Source organism: Lepidochelys kempii, chromosome 8 (assembly GCF_965140265.1).
Source record: "Lepidochelys kempii isolate rLepKem1 chromosome 8, rLepKem1.hap2, whole genome shotgun sequence".
Taxonomy (NCBI): domain Eukaryota; kingdom Metazoa; phylum Chordata; order Testudines; family Cheloniidae; genus Lepidochelys; species Lepidochelys kempii.
The window spans coordinates 31,154,145-31,174,852 of NC_133263.1; the positions used below are offsets into that span (position 1 = coordinate 31,154,145).

The 20,708-nt window shown below is 37.9% G+C and overlaps 2 protein-coding genes across 2 annotated transcripts in view; one reads left to right on the top strand and one right to left on the bottom strand.

Annotated features, from left to right (window-relative positions):
• DOCK2 (dedicator of cytokinesis 2) overlaps positions 1–20,708 on the top strand; it is a 501,787-nt gene that overhangs the window by 403,349 nt on the left and 77,730 nt on the right. Inside the window, exons 31-32 of the mRNA XM_073355961.1 lie at positions 16,568–16,668; positions 16,761–16,819. Of these exons, the coding sequence (XP_073212062.1) occupies positions 16,568–16,668; positions 16,761–16,819 (160 nt within the window). The remainder of the gene's footprint in view (positions 1–16,567; positions 16,669–16,760; positions 16,820–20,708) is intronic.
• Positions 1–20,708, bottom strand: part of INSYN2B (inhibitory synaptic factor family member 2B) — a 211,675-nt gene that overhangs the window by 188,986 nt on the left and 1,981 nt on the right. The gene's annotated exons all lie outside the window — the stretch shown is intronic.

Consider the following 20,708-nt stretch of genomic DNA (forward strand, 5'->3'; position numbering starts at 1 on the left):
AGTTATGACTGAGGTTTTGAAATCTTACACCATAGCTGTGCAGGAGGCACCTATCTTGTTGGTTGATCCATATGATGTGTTAAAAAGGAATCCTGCCTTGGAACTGCACAATTCTGTGTGTGTGATGAGCTATCTTCTTGCTTATCACAGGTTGTTTATGTTTGGTATTTTCCAATTATTTTGTGAATAAGGTAAGCAAGAATTAGATAATTGTCGGTATAGAAGAGATCAATAGACACCTCTGCTTTAGGTTCTAGCATTGTTGGGGAATGGTGTAGTCCATGGCTTATAAGTTATATTCAAGAGTATCTTGTCTGGTGAAAGTCAGTGAGAAGGTGTTGGCTCCATTATTTGAGTTGAGGGGCAAGATGACAGCATTTTGGAAAGACACAAATATTGAGCCCTGGTCCTTCATATAACACCAATCAAAGTTCTTGGAGTTTTGCATGAACAAGCACTGCAGAATTGAGCCTGGAACCAAATTTGATTTACACGCTATGTATTTGGGATCACTCAGTTGCCATGGAAATATAGGACAGATTTCAATGGAGAGGCATGCAATGTGCATTCCGCAAGAGAAGTAACAACACAACAGAGTTAGAAGAGGAGGGAAAGAATAATTGCAAATGGAAAGATGGAGTATATATCTTTATAGTGGCCAAGTTTGCTGATAACACAACATTGTCAGCCCCACAGCAAGCACACTATAGAGAAAACAAATTCAGTGTGGTTAGGATTGATTAGGTATATGAGAGGATCACAAAGTGCAGAGTGGGAGAGAGTGGGTACCAAAAATATTCATCAGACCTTAAGTCTAGAAACCAAACCTAGACAACATGACAAAGATTGTGAATATACATCAATTCTCTTTGTTCAGTATTGCAGTTAAAACTGGAAAGCAATGTCTTTATGCACAGAAATATGAGTTTCTGATAGAAGTCGTGGCATTATATAAATCACTACCCCTCTGAGTTTAGGAAAATGTATTCATTTTTGGCCTGTGTATTATTTGAGGTACACTAATGAGATGGGGGGGGAGAATCAACAAAGAACAAATCAAATGATTTGTTTTGAACATGGGGGAGGTATAACAGTTGAGGAAAGGTTACGTGGAATTGGCACTTACAAAGGGAGGCTAAAAGCAGAATCTTAGAGAATGGTATGGTATGACATGAAAGTAACTTGTCGGTTAGATGCAGAGATTGATAAATATATGACAATATATTTCATAACAGTGTTTTAATATTTTAACTTCTTGCTTGACTCTCCTGCATTTTGAATGTATGCATGAAATTCCGAGTAGAGCAGCTGTAAGCTGCACTGTACTCAGTGTCTATAATTTCTTCTTTTACATTGTTTTTTTTGGCCTTGGCATTCAGTTCTCCTTTTCTGTGATATGTAACTCCTGTGAATGAACTATTAAATCATTTTAAATGCCTGAAAAGGTACTTTAGTATCTTAAAAGAAAAGATGGATTTCATCTAACCAGTCTGAAAACAAAGTCATGGGCCGGATGGATATTAAAGAAACACATTTCAGGAAGAAATACATATCATCAAAGAAATTAGAGCTGGAAAACAGCCATTAGCTCAACCAGCTTGTTCTCATTTTCTTCACAAACAGTTGTTGAAATATAGAAATAAACTGGGTCTTGGGAGATGTGAATTCAATTCAGAGCTCTGCCACAGACTTTCCTTGTGACCTTGGGCAGATCATTTTGATTCTTCCATTCATCCAGTTCACGAGTGTTTGTTTTTATAGTGGGCGGATACAATCCACCTTTTCTTAAGATCTTAAATGCTATGTGGTCCACACTGTATGTTTGTTTGAACATGTCGTGTCCACAAAAAAGCGACAGCGTTACTTTCTTCAGGGTGACTTGCAGTTTAGCCTGAACCAGTTTAGTGCCAATGTATATGGCACTAACAGATCAGGGGTTAATATCTTTTTCCTCAGCTCCATTTGTTCCATTTCCTCAGTTCCAAATTTGGATAGCAGTATTTCCCTACCATTGATGGCTTGGTCTAGACAGGACATCTTTCAGGATCAGAATGAAAACCCAGTGGTGGTACGGTAGATCCTGAGATCCCAGGAGATAGTTGGGGTGGCAGCCACCATGGTAAAGCTTGCTGCAGCAGTGGTTGACAGACAACACCTTTGTCTCTTTGATTCCCCCCCCCAAAGTCTTTTTAAGGACCCCAAAAGGTAGTGATGGATAGATTAGTGTATCCCTCATTATTTTTTTCACCAGTTAGATCTAATTTCTGGCACACCAATTTTGATTTCCATTTTCACATGTCTCCTGTTTACCAGGCATGATCTTAACACAGCCCTTGAGTTATACCAGGGGGCCTTTTTGTTTGGACTAATTCCGTTTTTCTTTCTCCCTTTTGCACCTTTTCTCATCAACATTTATTGTTATAGATTATTGTGACATTTTATAAACTGTCACTCGCTTCTCACAGTCGAGCTCACAATTAGGGTAAATACGTAGACCCAATTAATACAACTGTCCCCAAATTCAAGAGGCAGCTGCTCAGGTCTAAGAATGTAATGGGTTTGCTGCCTGGGTTCAGAGAGATCATTATAAACTTCCTGCTTCTGGTGTTTGGGTATGATGTAATGTGCTAATGTCATTCCCAGAGCAACACCATTAACTGTGGAGTTCTTTGGACATAGTTGGGAAAAATACAAGGAGGTATCTGACTCCATATACAAAACTAGTAACAGAAGAGTCCAAAACTGGATTGGAGATTAAATAATGTCTTGCAGAGCACAGTATTTGCTGTTCATTTTCTTGATACACACAGCCTACAATACTCTGTGCACTGCTTCCCTTTTAAAGCCTGAATTTCGCATCATATTTTGGTTGGAAGAGACAGAGGCTATGCACATCTTAGAAACTTCAGTAAAGACAAATGACTGACAGGCAGGACTGAGTGGAAGCTGAAATATATAAAGCCTTGTGTTTCCATTTCCCAACTGATTCCACAGATAGATCTTCCAGTATTTTCAGAGGTTGCAGGTCTAGCTCTTCTCGCAGTGTAATTCTCAAATATTTTCTTTGAATCTTCCCTATTGTCTCTTTCAAATACATGTTATAACTCTTTTATCATATCCCTTCATCTTCAAACTGAATATCAGCTAAACAAATAAATATAATGCAAAGTTATGTTTGCAAATGTATTCCCTCTCTAGATATGTCACTACTACAAAGTTTAACTGCCTCCATCCCCTTTTATCCTTTCACTGGCTTCCTCTTGCCTTCCACATCAGAATTAAGCTCCTTGTCTTCAAGGTCCATTGTAGCTGCTCATTCCTCTACTCTCATCTTTTCACTTACCCATTGACCCACTCCAGCCACATGATCTTAACTTTTCTCTGGCTTTCATGCCTTTCCCCTTATTCCTCTTTTTACATGCAACCTCCTTTTTTTGGCTGGTTTGCAATGGCCCAACTTTCTCTTTCAAATTCATCCTTACTAAACTTCCACAAGGCCTATTAAACCTTGCCTTTCCCACCTCCCATTGAAGACTTTTTTTCAAACAGCCTCTGAAATATAATTCATAAAACATTAAAGCAAAGCATCAAGGTTGCACAGTTAGTCAAAGTCAAGGGATATAAATATAAGGTCCAGCATTAATAATCATGCATCCATGTTGCATAGACTGATTTGTATTCCTGCTTTTGTGGTTAAATGTGAAGCTTACTGTATTGCCCTCTATGTTGTAAAATGTTAACCCTGAAATACACAAAGTAGCTGAGTTGATGCTTGTATATGAAGGTTAACTGTTGTTTTACCTGAGCTGGTGAATGTGCAATTGTAATACTTCAGCTACACTGTTCTCCAAAAACGATTGGAGAAGAACCCCTGTGGTGGGGTAGCGGGTTGAGAGTGAGGTAGAACTGACCCTCCACGTGCAGAAGTTTTGTATTTTTAAAAATATTTATTATAAGAAACCTCCTGGCAGAGGCAATAGAAATAAAGGATGAAGCTACACATACAGAACCATCACAGGCACTTACAGGCCAGCTGTGACTGTTAATGAAATGTCTAATCTGGGCTAATTTTCAGATTTGAAATCCCCTTAGCCTTTTACCTCTCGGTCTAGATTGCATAGCCAGGACAGGTTTACTGCATCTGGATCTTTTGCTTTTCAGTTTAATCTTTTCTTGCCACAGTGGCCCACTAGCAGCATTAGTTCTAGCTGAGGAGGGTAGAGTTTAGAACCCCCTGCCTTTCTTCACATTTCCAAGTTTATTTTTAAAATTCACATTTGTGTCATACCTTGGTACTATATGGTAATGAGAGGACTTTTGTCATTTAATGTACACATTACCACAATGCACTAAACTCTTTCTACATATGATAACCCCGACAATATTTTCTTTTTCTGATCTTCAATTGTTAAGCATGGGATGAGAAGCCATTTATTAACCTGTGGAATCCACCTAACTTGGCAATAACTGCAAACTGTCTTCGAAACGTAAACTTGTAGGTATGTTCTTGTTCTGTTTCTCCTGACAAAGAGTTTCCTAAAGTTGTAGCTCAGATGAGATTGTTATTTACTAGGTTTACACCAAACATAAAACCCTTGGCCAAATATGGTACATGTGGTAGCCTTTGCTCAGCAGTAATACAGAATAGCAGTTTAACTGCAAGTCAAGATGACAGTCTTATTGGCAGTTCTATGTAGGGGGATTCATACATTTGCCCTCATTTTGCTATAACCAATGCTGTCTTTCTTTCACTTCTTAAAGTAAATGGCAGTGAAACTTTATTTTGGTTTGCTATCCTGATATAGTTGTATTTAAAAATATTTTGATTATTCTAAAATCTTTTCCTCTTCCGAACTGGTAAAGGTAAAAATGGGTTGAATCAGTATCTTGGGTTTAAAATAGTGTCTTTCGTACTGGAGGATCTCAAAAGTGGTTCACAGCACCACAACAGCACAGTACCACTGACATGAGGACAGCTCTAGGAGGGGAGAGTGGCACACAGCTGGCACAACGGCACTGCACAACAGTGGAGGGGAGGAGAAATGACTAAAGACACCGGGACAAATTTGTACCCTTGAGATAAGTGCCATGGAAACTGTCATTTCCCTGCAGGTCTAAGAGGATACAGCTTAAGAACTCCTTCACGTTCATAAGGGTTTCATTAATAGAAAACAGCCTCAGAACTATCTCATCAACTAGGTATTTCTAATGTAGCCATCACTGTGATATATGAACACCAGCTGAGCTGCCAAACACCACTTTATTAAGGGAAGATTTTCCCTCTTTCTTGATGCTTTTAAAATGATCTCCCTTTCCTGAGGTAAAATTGTACAGTTTGTTTCAATAAGATACTTAAATCTCATTTTTAAAACAAATTCTTCTTCATTCTGACTATTAAGGCTTGAGGGTCCTGCAAACTCATTTATTTAATAAAGAATAATAATTTGCCATGGCAAGAGATCTCAGATGTGTTCAACACACCGTATTTTGCTGCTGGGTATCAAGAGTTAATTTTGTAAGATTTTGTCCATTTGAGATTTAGTGGATGGAAACTCATTGCTTAGTGTGTTCAGAAAGGGGCAAATCCCATCCATAGCAGCAGAGATTCCAAAATGCAGCAGAACCAATATGGTTCCTCTGCATGGTGGTAGAGGGATTTGGGAGTTAGGGCAGTTGCTGTTCACTCCAGCTCTGTAGAGGATCCTTGTGCATTTACATGCAACATGACTGTAGAAGAGGGGTAAGTAGTAAATGAGGTGAGCACTTGACAGTGTCTTGCGTTCCACCAGCCTTAAATCTGAAATAGCAACTTCAGAGCATATAATCTGCAGTTGCACACCCAACCTAGTGTTTTAGGTTCTCAACCTATTTACCATTGTGGGCTGCATATGCAGCTCTTTATGTATTATGTGGGCTGCATCCACACATTATATATACTACCTGTATGACCCTAAGAATGTCACATATGTGCTGCCAGGATTTGATACATTGTTCTGTATTTCTGCAATATAAGTATCTATGGATATCTGTAAAATATTTTGCTATATTTACAGTAAATCTGACAGTCCCAAACTGCCTAATTTTGGACAGTTCGGGGACCGTTTAGTATTTCAGGTTTAGCTTCCAAACAATTCCAAAGGCAGTTGTAAAGTTGTATCGTAACTGTACAATCTTCTTTGATCAAACTCAAAATTGATTGAATTTTCTCCAATGGAATGGTCACTTACGTTGCTGTATCCACCAACAGGCAGTCTAAATATATTTAGCACAGCAAATATTTGTGTGTTCAAAACTGCCTTTATTTTACTCTAAAGAATGTTACAGCTAATTTATAACTGCTCAGCTGTTAGTGCTCTGAGTGAAGATTTCTAAGACAAGCAAATGTTTGATGGTAATAGAATTTTAGGAATGAGAAACATACATGAAAAGATATGGTAAAATGTTTTTTGTAGAAAAGAAGCAGAAACATGTTAAATACATTTAAATGTAAATCACCATTTCAGTAATTCATGACAAAATATTTTTACAGGACTACACAGTTAACAAAATATGTCTTAATAATAATCCTCAGTTTTACTATCTCATCTTTCTATATGTCTCAAGATCTAGGAGAGAGAGTTATTTTATTTTATTTAGGACCTGCTTCTTTCAGTCTCAGAAGTCATTTACTTTTTTTCTTTCTTCGTTTTTTAGAAGAACACAGTGTTTGGTTTTCCAGCTAAGTATTAATATGAAGAGAAAAATGAATACAGGAGTTTTAACTTCTATCATCTTCCCTTTTATTTCTATTTATTTTTATGTATCCCCTGCTAATGCACTGTTACATTTTACTTTTATAAACAATGGGCATTTAGAAATTGACATTTGCTTTTTTCTCCTGCTAGTCACTTATGTCAGCAGTCAGACATTATCTTGGGATAGGAGCACTGTCTCTGTCTGGATTTGATGTCACTGTCAATGCATGGCTCCATCACCTCAAGGTCGGGAAGGAGCCCTGTTATACGTAGTCATTACTTCTATTCAGTGACTGAACACATCAACATTATAATGCAGTCAACTTCCACACCACCCCAATGCCACTTCATTTCTTGAAATGACTTTATATTTGCAGCATTCTTTCTGTGGCCTTTCTGACTGAGGGTGACAGCTTCTGACATTTTAGGGACAGGAGAGATGGTGCTAATAGAAACCGTTTTGTTGTGTTATTTGTAGTGAAATATAAAGAAAAGCATCACCTACAAAACTGTCATGCAGGGTTCATCCCTGTTGACTCCTGTTTTGCCACTTAACAGCCCTTCTTATAGGACTTTGGGAAGGAAGTGACATGTATACTATTAGTAATTCTGTGCTCACTAGCTATAACCCTACTACAAGATTTTGTTAGAAAATATGCACCCAACCCCCACCCCTTAATGCCAGAATAGGTTCTCACTTCAAGGGAGATAAATACTGCATGTTTTTATATCTTTCTCTCATTTACTATTCACAGGTTTCAGAGTAGCAGCCGTGTTAGTCTGTATTCGCAAAAAGAAAAGGAGTACTTGTGGCACCTTAGAGACTAACCAATTTATTTGAGCATAAGCTTTCGTGAGCTACAGCTCACTTCATCGGATGCATTCAGTGGCTTAGTTATTAATTCTTGGAAGCTGAGTATTACTAACTCTTGGAACTAACTCGCTGAACCTCATGTTTTAGCATCAGCATAGCACAATGGCACAGCTTAAGATAAATGTCTATCTTAAAGATTCTGCTAAAATAACCCTCAACATATTATAGATATACTTAGTAACCAGGGTGTTTATGTACTGTAGTGAGTCTCTCTAACTGCAGGTGGTATGCTGTTGTTATCATTTAGTAGTATTTGTATTTCTGTAGGATCTGGTCATAGACCAGGATCGCTGCATTGCCAGTCCTCCTTTGTGAGTCTTCTGTGGCCAGAGTGGAAGGAAGTAGTCTCAGTTTGTTGTTCTACATTACTCTGGAACTCACATGTCCCTTATCATTCCTAAGGCCTTTGTCACATATGGATGGACATATATTTGTGTACCACTTTCACCTCATGTGGAAAAGTCTTATAAAGCTATATATGTAGGACACCAATGGCATTATATAGAAATGTAATAAAGTTCTAAGAAATTGCAATACCCTTTTAAAGGAAAGAATATTGCGTAACTTTTATTTAATTATATTGCACATCTACAACTATTAAAACTTTGGGATGGTTAAAAAAATCTATAGAAACAGTATTATATTATGATTTTTCATGAGGGAATCATAACATTACCAGTCCTGTGCTTGCTGCTTCTTATGTGCCCTTCAGCCTGCTGTTGTAGTATTTTTGCACTTGCATTGCAATTTTGCAAATTGTGTTGATGTTAATGGCATCATTAGACATGAAGCAGACAGCAATGCAAAGGACTGGAAGAGGTCTACTTCATTGAATCTTTGAAGGCTTAAAAATTAACCAAACTGTTGTTGACCTACAATATGTGCTATGCTTCTTTAATAACCTTCTGTTTTCATTAACCATGAAACATTTCGGCTTAAGTACTATCTGCACAGATTCAGAAAAGCAAAGAAAATAACTTGGTCGAAATCCTGCAAGGTTTTGCTAATTGTTTCCTTTGAAAAGATGCTGAGTTCTGTCTACTATCAGTGACTTCAGTGAAACTTGGAAGTACTCAACAAGTCATAGGATTGAGCCCCAAAAGATTAACTTCTAACCTCTAGACTTTCTGAATGAGTTATGACTGGAAGGCAAAGTGAGTTTCTTTATCTCTGCCTATTTAAACTTTGCTTAACTAATAACAGAAGGCATATTATTTATAAAGCTAGAATTTCTATTACATGAAATGAAGTACTCAGGGTCGTATGATAAAATGCTGACTGGATGCATGTTATAACCAAAATGAATCAGGATGGCTAATTAGGTGTATATGTATGCATGTCCTACGGCTGATTTGTATTGCAATTTGGTTACCCTTCCGCACTATCTATCCCCTTTCTAGCCAGACTCTGGTGTCTTAGCCCATGTATGCATAATCAACAATTTAAGAATGCAGAGAATATTGTCATCATTAAAACTCCTCCTATATGTTTTTGCTGTTCTAGGACAGGTAATAACGTTTGTGTAATGTAGGTTGGTGACATTACTTTAGAGATTATAAAAATCTGCTCAAAGATATCATAAAAATATTTTGAGACGCAACTGAAACTACATCTTTACAAGCCAACATTAATTACATTGTTAGCTTGTTTGCGAACAGATATTACTGTTTATAATATTGTACACAATGACTTTATCAACAATATTACCATATTTTAAATATATTATGGCCATCAAATATTGTTTGTATTAATTCATTGCTGTGGCTCAGGTATTAACTTGAAATGAATGTCATGGAGTTTTACACAGTCTAATTTAATGGAATTAAATGAATTATATCCATATCTTTTGTCAAGCAAGGCATAGAGGATAACCAGTGAATGGCAATGATATTGGCCTGTGGATATAAACAAAGTATCAAGATTCATTGTTTACATGATTGATGATGGCCTTATGTGAACTACTTACATAAAAGAAAAGGAGTACTTGTGACACTTTAGAGACTAACAAATCTATTTGAGCATAAGCTTTTGTGAGCTACAGCTTATGCTCAAATAAATTTGTTAGTCTCTAAGGTGCCACAGGTACTCCTTTTCTTTTTGCGAATACAGACAAACACGGCTGCTACTCTGATACTTACATAAAGTAGGTAGGGCATTTGTATGACTTACGCAGTCAGTAGAGACATCAAAACAAAACCAACATGACTTTCCCCCGTCCGTAGCTTTGGCAGGGGCACCAAGGATGAAAACCCACTCAGGTATCACAAGAGAAATGAGTCTCTAGATAGTATTTTAAGAAATTAAATTAATCAAGACAAACAGATGTAGGTTATTTTTATGAGGTACTAAGTACAATATTCAATTTAATGATATTTATACAGTCACTTTGTAAGTGACAAATCTGTGAGGATTGGCAATGGAGCATAATCTTTCACTTCATGTTATGGCCTATCTGTTCCATGAAATATTTAAGCTAGCATGAGCTCAAGAATGGCATTCCTGGCAGAGTGGAGGGGCAGCCAAGTAATGTAATAGGAGACAAGTGGATAAACCGAGAGAACAGAACTGTGAAGGGCCTGGAAGAAGAGGACAACAATCTTGAATGTGATATGGTAGAAAGCAGGAGCCAGTGGAGGAATTCAAAAATGGAGGAGGATACCAGGCTGGAAAGATTACTTTAGCATCTGCTGTTGAATGGATGTAGGGGGTGCTGTGTATGTCAAGGACATTGGAGAGGAGGAAGTTGCAGTATTGAGGATGGCAGGTGGTAAGAGCTCAACAACAACAAAAGCTGTGTGAATAATAACAAAAGGTTTGATTTTGAACATGTTCTAGAGGAAGAAGAATTTGGATACTGGCTGAATGGGTGAGGCAAAGGAGAGGAAGGGGTCAAACATGAAGCTCAGATGTTGTGCCTGCATGAAGAAATGGATGGTAGTGGTGTCAACAGTGTCCAGGATAGGAGAGGGGGATGTCTGAGAGGACATCGAAGGTGTTCATTTTTGGCATTGCTCCATTTAAATTGAAGATGAGACTTTATGGATGAGGATTCAGAGATTGAGCTGAGACACGACAAGTGTGGAAATAACTATTTGTGACTCATTGGCATAAAGATGGTAGCAGCATCCTAGTGAGCAGATGAAGTAATAGTGCCTATTGCAGCTAACTCGGTTTGGTCTCTTTCCCAGCAGACAAGTGTGCTTATCACCAAATCACCACTCTACTTGGCCCAAACAAGCAGCTGTAGTTTAGAGAACTTGATGTGAAACCAAAAATAAAAATACCTGGGTTCTCTTTCCAAGGCAACTCTTACCATTTACCACCTGTGAGACCCTGAGCAAGTCATGAGCTCAATTACCTCATGTTCAAAAATAAATAAATAAATAAAGGTTATCATGTTTACTAGCCTTTTGTAACACACTTTGGGATGTCTGGGTGAAAAACAGCTGCTTTAAGTGCACAGAGGTTGAAAGTCTCAGGGGAGAGACTAAGGATTGAACGTTCCAAAGAGTCAGGCCCCCTAAGTCAGCAAGGCAAGGCAGCAAGTGGGAAGCTATTGCTGCTACTGTCCATCCTCTACCTGTTCAGTGAAAGTATAGTGGACGTGAGTTTCAAGAGTGCAACCTGGAACTTCTTATGAGCACTGTGTTCACACACAATTAATTAAAGCTTTCTGCAATTTGTACTTTCCTGCTTTTCAGTTCAAAATCAGAAATCCCATTAGATCATTTTGTCCCTTTTACTTGTCACTTCTAACCTGTTGCATTGTCTGTAGGTTTGAACTTTTCGCTCATATTTATTAAGCCCCATTTCTATGCTTATACCTCTGTTAGCCACTTGTATTTTTCTAGTGCAACATGTACAAGAGGTGGTGAAAAATGTAAATTATTTCTGTGAACATTGATTCAACTCTTTACATTAAGTTATTGGGGCCCTGTTTTTGCACTCCTTTTGCATTTGGTTTCTATCAGGAGTCTGACGATTGGCATATTCTTTGTATGAATATTTGTCCCAGTAATCTCCAAGTTAGAGGTTCAGTCTTTGCATAAACTGAATTTTAAATCTGCTCTCACTGACATTTACAACGAAAGTTCTTGCATGCTCATCCAATCAGAAAATGGAAATACTATATAATATATCTGACCAAAAACAGCTAAGCAATGCTGCTTGAACATCAATATTTGTGATAAATCCATAGAGTAAAAAAAATTGAAAAAATATTTTAAAAAAAATCCTGGCATTCACAATATTGCTTATGGCTAAAATCAAAGAATAAAATATTAATTGTAAATTATTCAGCTGTAACGGGTAAAAAGACAAATATATGTGAACATGGACAAAATTATTAGGAGCTAAAAATATATTGTGAATTAAACCAAAACCACTCCCTAAAATCGATCATAATCATAGAATGATTATTTAATGTGATCCTTTTCAGTTTTCTGTGACATCTAGACCTCTTTTGTTGTTATGGCTCATGATTACATGAAACATTTTATTTAAAAGATATGGCCCATTTCTCTACAAAATGTGTTCAAGAGCCCAATACACATTTGAAATTTGTTACATATTGATTCAGGTGCCACTGTCCTCTGCTCAATCCATAATGCACGAAGGAGCAAAGACAACTAAAAATGTCCATGTGAAATGGTGTAGTAGATTGAACACCTATAATTATTTCTGTTCTAAACTTTGATGTTCAGAGTTAATGTTTATTTTTGACTACATTAGTCAGAAACTTGGTAATCAAGTTTTCAATCCAAATGCTATTTTTCATGCAGAAAAAAAGCTAACCAGACTCTTTTCTATCCAATTTAAAATATGCTGGACATCTGCCATCATATTTAACCTTTCTTTCACTTATAAGTGAAAATCATAAATCAGTCAACATAAATCAATTTGCCATTCCCAATGTAATGTCAAAAAGAATCAGACTATTGGTCAGTGAGTCTAAGCAAGTAATTATGTAGCTACAAGGGAAAATGTGTGAACAGTGCAGGTAGGCATTAGAGAATGTGTGAGGCATTCATCAGTTTCAAAAGTTTGCGGGAAAAAGAGGAGCACCATAACACCTTGCTGCTGTGTTTTCTCTTGCTGGCTAGCCTGATAGAATCAGAGAAGTCAAAACCAGCCAGATTTTCTACTCCTCATGAGATTGTTGGAAGCCTGTTGTGGTACCCTCCAGTTTCCAACTTGGCAATTGATGTGTATATATATATATATTCATTCAAGTGTGGGTATAAATTCTGTGAATGCCTCTGTGTTCTACATAAATATGCTATGTGAACTTGCTCTCCAGTAAGTCCATTTAGTTTTTTTACCCATGCAGTTGTACTTCTAGGTTAGAGAAGTTCTGAGGAAGCATGGAACACTGCACTGGAAGTCATGCAGTGTGGGTTCTCTTCTTACCAGTGGGGTGTTTGACTTTTCTTTGCCTGCATTTCCCCATCTATAATATGGGGCCAATGCTATACCTTGCACAGTGTTGTGGGGCTTAATTCAGTGATTAAGAGCTTAAAGGTTCTTGACTAGCATATACTTTAGAAATGCAAAATACTGTGTTTCCTACACAGTGAATCACTTCAGGGGAGGATGGGATTGCATTTTACAAGTAGAGAAATTGAGGGAGAGACATTAGGAACTTATCCTAGGGGCTCAGTGTCAATCCTGGCATTAGAGATCATGCATCTCCAGACCTATTGGTGGGCAGGATTTCGTATGAGCAATTTCCACTTTCACCAATGTAATTTACCTGTTTATGGTATGTTTCACATTCATCAATAGATATAGAACCCCAAAGTCTTCAAAAGCAACAAAATGGTTCAAATTAATCAGTCAAATATTTTTAATAAGGCAAAAACTGGAGTTATTGACTGGAGTCCACTTCCTGGACACTACAGTGCTAATAAACAATGGTCACATAAACACCACCCTATACCGGAAACCTACTGACCGCTATTCCTACCTGCATGCCTCCAGCTTTCACCCTGACCACACCACACGATCCATCGTCTACAGCCAAGCTCTGCGATACAACCGCATTTGCTCCAACCCCTCAGACAGAGACAAACACCTACAAGATCTCTGTCAAGCTTTCTTACAACTACAATACCCACCTGCAGAAGTAAAGAAACAGATTGATAGAGCCAGAAGAGTTCCCAGAAGTTACCGACTACAGGACAGGCCTAACAAAGAAAATAACAGAACGCCACGAGCCATCACCTTCAGCCCCCAACTAAAACCCCTCCAACGCATTATTAAGGATCTACAACCTATCCTAAAGGATGACCCAGCACTCTCACAAATCTTGGGAGACAGGCCAGTCCTTGCCTACAGACAGCCCCGTAACCTGAAGCAAATACTCACCAACAACCACATACCACACAACAGAACCAGTAACCCAGGAACTTATCCTTGCAACAAAGCCCGTTGCCAACTGTGTCCACATATCTATTCAGGGGACACCATTACAGGGCCTAATAACATCAGCCACACTATCAGAGGCTTGTTCACCTGCACATCCACCTATGTGATATATGCCATCATGTGCCAGCAATGCCCCTCTGCCATGTACATTGGTCAAACTGGACAGTCTCTACGTAAAAGAATAAATGGACACAAATCAGATGTCAAGAATTATAACATTCATAAACCAGTCGGAGAACATTTCAATCTCTCTGGTCACGCAATCACAGACATGAAGGTCGCTATCTTAAAACAAAAAAACTTCAAATCCAGACTCCAGCGAGAAACTGCTGAATTGGAATTCATTTGCAAATTGGATACTATTAATTTAGGCTTAAATAGAGACTGGGAGTGGCTAAGTCATTATGCAAGGTAGCCTGTTTCCTCTTGTTTTTTCCTACCCCCCCCCCCAGATGTTCTGGTTTAACTTGGATTTAAACTTGGAGAGTGGTCAGTTTGGATGAGCTATTACCAGCAGGAGAGTGAGTTTGTGTGTGTATGGGGGTGGGGGGGATGTGAGAAAACCTGGATTTGTGCAGGAAATAGCCCAACTTGATTATCATGCACATTGTGTAAAGAGTTGTCACTTTGGATGGGCTATCACCAGCAGGAGAGTGAATTTGTGTGGGGGGGTGGAGGGTGAGAAAACCTGGATTTGTGCTGGAAATGGCCCACCTGATGATCACTTTAGATAAGCTATTACCAGCAGGACAGTGGGGTGGGAGGGGGTATTGTTTCATATTCTCTGTGTATATATAAAGTCTGCTGCAGTTTCCACGGTATGCATCCGATGAAGTGAGCTGTAGCTCACGAAAGCTCATGCTCAAATAAATTGGTTAGTCTCTAAGGTGCCACAAGTACTCCTTTTCTTTTTGTGAATACAGACTAACACGGCTGTTACTCTGAACCTGAATAATATTTATCTTGGGGGGAAATGTCGTCAAGTATTCTGCATTGCTATATACTGTCAGAAATTAGATTGAGGTGTGATTTAAATACTGGTAACAGACAAGATGCTGTCCTGTGTTGTGTTAATATCCAAATGTAGTTTCCAATAAGATTCTGATTTGTCAGGATCAGTTTAGGACATCATTGAATTGTATAATGTGATCCAGGCCAAATGAAACCCTGGTGTAATTTGACTGAATTCTGTGGAGTTACACCAAGGATGAATATGATTTATGGATTGTAGATAGTTAAAACAGGACAGGAACAAAACCATTACTGTAGAGTCCTTCCATAAGGTTTTTTTAATAAGCAAAATCTGGAAAGGAAAACTGTAGAGAAGCTGTGGGGCACTAAGAAAGGAATATATTAATCTTAATGCAGCAGCTTTTTGACGCTGTAGAAAGGATTTGAAGATTTTGTTTACTACAGGAAATGTTCCCATTTTACTCTCTCTCTATATATATTTTGTTGGATGTTGGTATCTGTTCCAAATAATTTTAGGTTGTGCACAAAGAGCTCTTCAGATCTCAAAGGGTGAAACCCACTATGCTTTTAATGCTTACACGGTATGTAGGGTTTTTTTCAGGCCCTTTGCACCGTGGTGAGTTTCTCTCTATCTAACTGGTGGGGAATAGTTTGTAACAGTCACGTGCATTTTGTTTAATACTTCTAATTAAGTGCTGAATGCATTTACTATAGCATATACTAATCATCATCTTAAGCCATTTAGATATATTTAAACAACTTTTTTTTAAAAAAGAAACCAATTAGAAGCATTTCTTACTATTTACAAGCCTTTTAAATTAGCATTTGCTTTAGCTTCTCCTGGGCTGGCCAGCCATTCTTCCAGTAGGAAAACTCTCATACCGCTGCAATATATAATCCTTTATCATTAAAGCATGTGGCAGAATTTCCCAGTATTTCATTTTGGTTAGCAAGAGAACAAACCAATCTGCTATTAGCAATAAGGAAGGATTTCACACTTAAAATATAGGGGTTATTCTCCTCTCAGTGTGTGTTAATGACTCATCATTAATGGGAGGTACACAGGACCGTATTTTGCCCTTGTTTCATGTGCAGAATTCCCTTCAGAATAAATGGGAGTTTTGCACAAAAACTGCAGTTGGAGTATGGCACAAAGAGGCCAGGCCTTTGTTAAGGAGACAATCAAATATGGCATAAATACATTGGATGCCTCAGGATCTGGTGAGTAGTGGGATGTACTGTATTTTAACCAGCCCTGCTGTGGTTTGTGGTTTATTGTTATTACCTAATGATCCCCACATGAATCTCCATTAGCACTATTTATTCAAATTCTGTTAAGAGCAAATGCAGACCAGTGGTTATAAAACCCCATCTCTCTTGCCTTTATGCTAATTGTGTAGTAGTAATGACAGACAACTCTGCATAATATTAAAACCTCATGCTGCTTTCATCATTTTCCTTCATCAATCAAGGTTTATTTCATCAAGGTTTACACATGTTTTTAATATTACTTCTCATGTTAGTTCAAAACCATTATAACTTCCTAATATTCAATTTACAGCTGTGGAACAACTATTTTCATCTGGCAGTGGCTTTTATTACCCAGGATTCTCTGCAACTAGAACATTTCTCCCATGCAAAGTACAATAAGATCCTGAATAAGTAAGTATAATTTCAATATCTTAGATGATATTTTCTTTACTTTCATAATAAAATGTCAGTAAAACCAGTGGTTTTTCCCTTTTCTCTTCTAGATATGGGGATATGAGATGTTTAATTGGCTTTGCTATCCGTGACATGTGGTACAAACTTGGTGAGTAACTATACAGTCTCAAGCACATCTGTACCTATAGTGCTCCTCCCTTCCCGCCCCCCCCCCCCCGCCCTCCTTCTTGGAAAGAGTCTGTGACATGATTCAGGAATTTTAAATAGATCTGATTTTCAGACTGTCAGATGTTCTTCCTTTGGCAGCCCAAGGAATTATCCAAAAGCTTATCCAGTGATTTTAATATTTTAGAGGACATTGACACATGAGGAAGATTTCTCTGCTAGTTGAACTTTGTTCACAAATCCCTAGACAGATCTGATAATTTTTTACTTTTTTAAGGTTGATAAAATCAAACCACGTCTGTTCAATTTAGCATTTTCCTCTATTAGAGTTTCACTATAATACAATGTCACTGAATTATGACTAAGTGCCAGTGGAAAAAATGCATTTAATTTCAGCAAAATAAACATATGTTCAGAATGGAAATAACCTGGGATTAAGGCAGTAGCATAATTAAAGTGGAGGTAACAGACACCAGACACACCACTAAATTTAAACTAGCTATTACAAACATATACCAACGCTCACAAATCTAGCCAGTGGAGGATAAATATAATATTTATATTTTAAACATACCCATCTCTTACAGAGCTCCACAAAATATTTCCATGAAATAAACCTAAAAAATGTGCTTATTTTTGAGTCTATGGAATTTCTCCTCCCTTGGATAGCTGTGAAAATTTCAAGATACCTCTTAATTGTATATTTCTGGCTAAAAGTTTCAAGATGTGGTTGGACAAATTATATAACACTCATTGCATTCCTGCCAGGCCCCTAGTTTATTCAGCCTAGCCCCAGATATTCAGGTGAATCAGCAGAAGCCATATTTGTTGGTTTTCCTTGGTGAAGTGACTGCCTTTTTAAGATCACAATTATCCTGTTGTATTTGCCCTTCAGTTGAGGATAGGCATTCTCTTTGGCAAGTGTCAGATAACTTCAGCAGTTAACAGGGAATGGCTACCTGCTTCGTAGGTCTAGATGAGAGAGGTTGTTTATCCCTTCTCTGAAGACAATCCAGGATTTTGGAATGAGGTGGGAGTGGACCAAAATGTGTTTCAATGACTAGAAAAAAGCCTTACAGTGAGAGACTTGAAGAACTTAGTCTGTTTAACTTATCAAAAAGAAGATAATGAGGTGATTTGATAATGGTGTACAAGTATAACGGGAGAAAATATGGCATATTTAAAGTCTCTCTAATCTAGTGGAGAAAGGCATAAGAAAAATCAATGGCTGAAAGTAAAACCAAATTAGAAATAAGGCACATATTTTTAACAATGCGCATGATAAACCATTGGAACAAACTATCGAGAGATGTAATGGATTCTCCATCGCTTGATGCCTTCAAACCAAGATGCCTTTCTGGAAGATATGCTTTAGTGAAATGCAGATGACTGGACTCAATACAGGGTTAACTGGATGGAACATGTTATGCAGGAGGCCAGACTAGATGATCTAACGATCCCTTCGGACCTTAAAATCTATGATGGAGTTTGTAAGAGGACAGAGGGTTTGACCTTTACAGGTTCAGATAGCAAGACCGACATCTAGTCTTCTGGGTGATTAGCGGAAATAAATTCTAGACTTTTCCAGGTCTCTGTATCACCATATAGTCACAGGTATTGATCGCATATATAGTCTTCTACTCACATGCCTAAAAGCAGGGTGAGAATAATTTAAGGAGGATAAGATCATCATCATCGTCGTCATTTCAGTTTGGGACTCACAAAAGAGCAGTGGCAGAAGTAACATTAAGTGGCTGTATGCAGGGTGTAATAATAGTGATGGGCCCAAAACTAACATGTGGTTCCGAACAGCCCCTAACCTTCAGACTTTCTGGAATCCTAGATCCAGTTTGAATACAAAACCACAGCAGGGGAAAAGGTAACTAATACTGGTGTGGATTTTAGACAATATTGCTGAAATCTTCTGAGAATCCTTGCTTAAATTTTAAGAGAGAAGCTTGTGAGTTTTCAGAGGTATAACAGACACCATGCAGATGAAGTTATTTTGCTGGTGGCAGTGATAATGGAATGTGCTTACACTTCATTTATATGTACACCAGTCATAGAGACTAAGGCTGATTAAAAGGCACTAGTGGATTTGGACGCTGATTTCCCATTAAAATTAATATGATTTGGATGGCCAAATACATCAGGCAGCTTTGAAAATCTCAGCCTAAGAGTCTTGCTTCTGTTGAAGTTATCCTATTGTCCGATCCAATTGTTCTAATTACTTGAATGTGAGCAGACCCTAAATATTTTGTACTGTACGTATAGCTACCTTTTTCATACTCCTCTAAATGATTACATGAAAGAGAAAAGCATTGTGATGTAGAACCCAATCTTAAATCACGTTCCTTTGTTTCCCAAATGGTACCCCTTCCTTTTCTGTGTACTAACCAGTGACAATTGAATGTAGGGTCCCATATTAAGGAAATGGAGAGGAAAATATGTCTGGTTACTTTAAAATCATGGTGGCCTCTGAAAAGAGAGCATAAAGCTACAGTATGAAAGATGTCAGCTCACATTATGTTTGTGCATCTTAGAAGTAGAGTTCAGAAATGACAAATGTCCTTTTTGGTTACTGAACATGTAGCAACTCCAACCTATCAAACAATCATAGCTTCTGTTTCAGCCCCAGGAGTCGCTTTCTTTTATGTAAGGGGAGATCTAAAAGTCTAAATGGATTGGGGAGTAAGATAATTTGTTCCAAACAAAAAATCAACAAGTCATCAACAAGTAGAAAATATAGGGTATCATTAAAGGCTGCTGCATAATAAGCTTTCCTGCCATTTTGTTGGTCTAAGGGTATTCTAGGCAAATTTAATTATCTACAAATGAGCCATTTTCAGCTGTTTGCTCTATGCTAAGCAATGACGGACTTCTGTTGAGTATCAAACATGAGTACTGCCTATCCCATCACTTTTTCCCCCCTTTAACATGTAGGATTACTGTGGAAAATGCAGTGTCTGTTTCCTTCGCACATGTAGGATCCCATTGTATTGATAGGTACAAGATTCTGTAATGTATTCACCTTTCTATCCAAGACTTCATTGTGACAAGGATTCCTTACATCAAAACATTGTTGTAGTGTGTCTTTTTCCCTGAATTTGTGCACCAATACATCTTATCTGAGGGGCATGAAATTTTCCCCTTACAGTGTGTCCAGATCTTCTTAGGTCTGTATCTCCATCACCAAAGTTAGGCTAGACACCAGAAGGGAGAGAGTATGTAGAAGCAGGAGCTATCTGAGCATTAGAAAGCAAAAACTAAATCAGACAGTTGCTGAGGCTGTTATAACACCCTGTACTATGAAATCAATTAGACTTTTCAAATATGTACTAAAAGGGGCTGTGTTAGTTGCATAAAGACATGGAAAATATTCTTTTCGGCTAAAAGGCTTGTTTGAGTCTCCTTCATGAAGAGCAATGAGATTTCTTTGGTATCTATATTTAACTGTGCAGTTGCCCAACTGGATGCAGATGTCCGTGCTTGCCTGTGCATTTTGAATGTTTGTTCTCAATACCTTGCATCAAACACACTCGTCCTAATGATCAGGTACTCTGTGGTAATGTTTTTTTAAACCCTGCAAATTCTTAATTGAAGACTAGAGCATTTCTTTGCTTTTAGACAGAGATTTTATTACAACAAATATTATTCAGGCAGGTCTGGTTAAGTCTTACTATTTTAGCGTATTGATTGTTTAGCTTTCAAAGCAATCATTTAAAAAAAAAAAAAGAATCTGCCCAAGTAAGAGCAAAAGAAAAAGAAAGCCTTTGAAACCACTGTTGTCATTCTCATTCTTTAGAGTCTGGTAGCAGTAGGTGTGCCTTTTAAGTTAATCTCTTTTCCCAAATCAACCCTTGCTTTGTGAA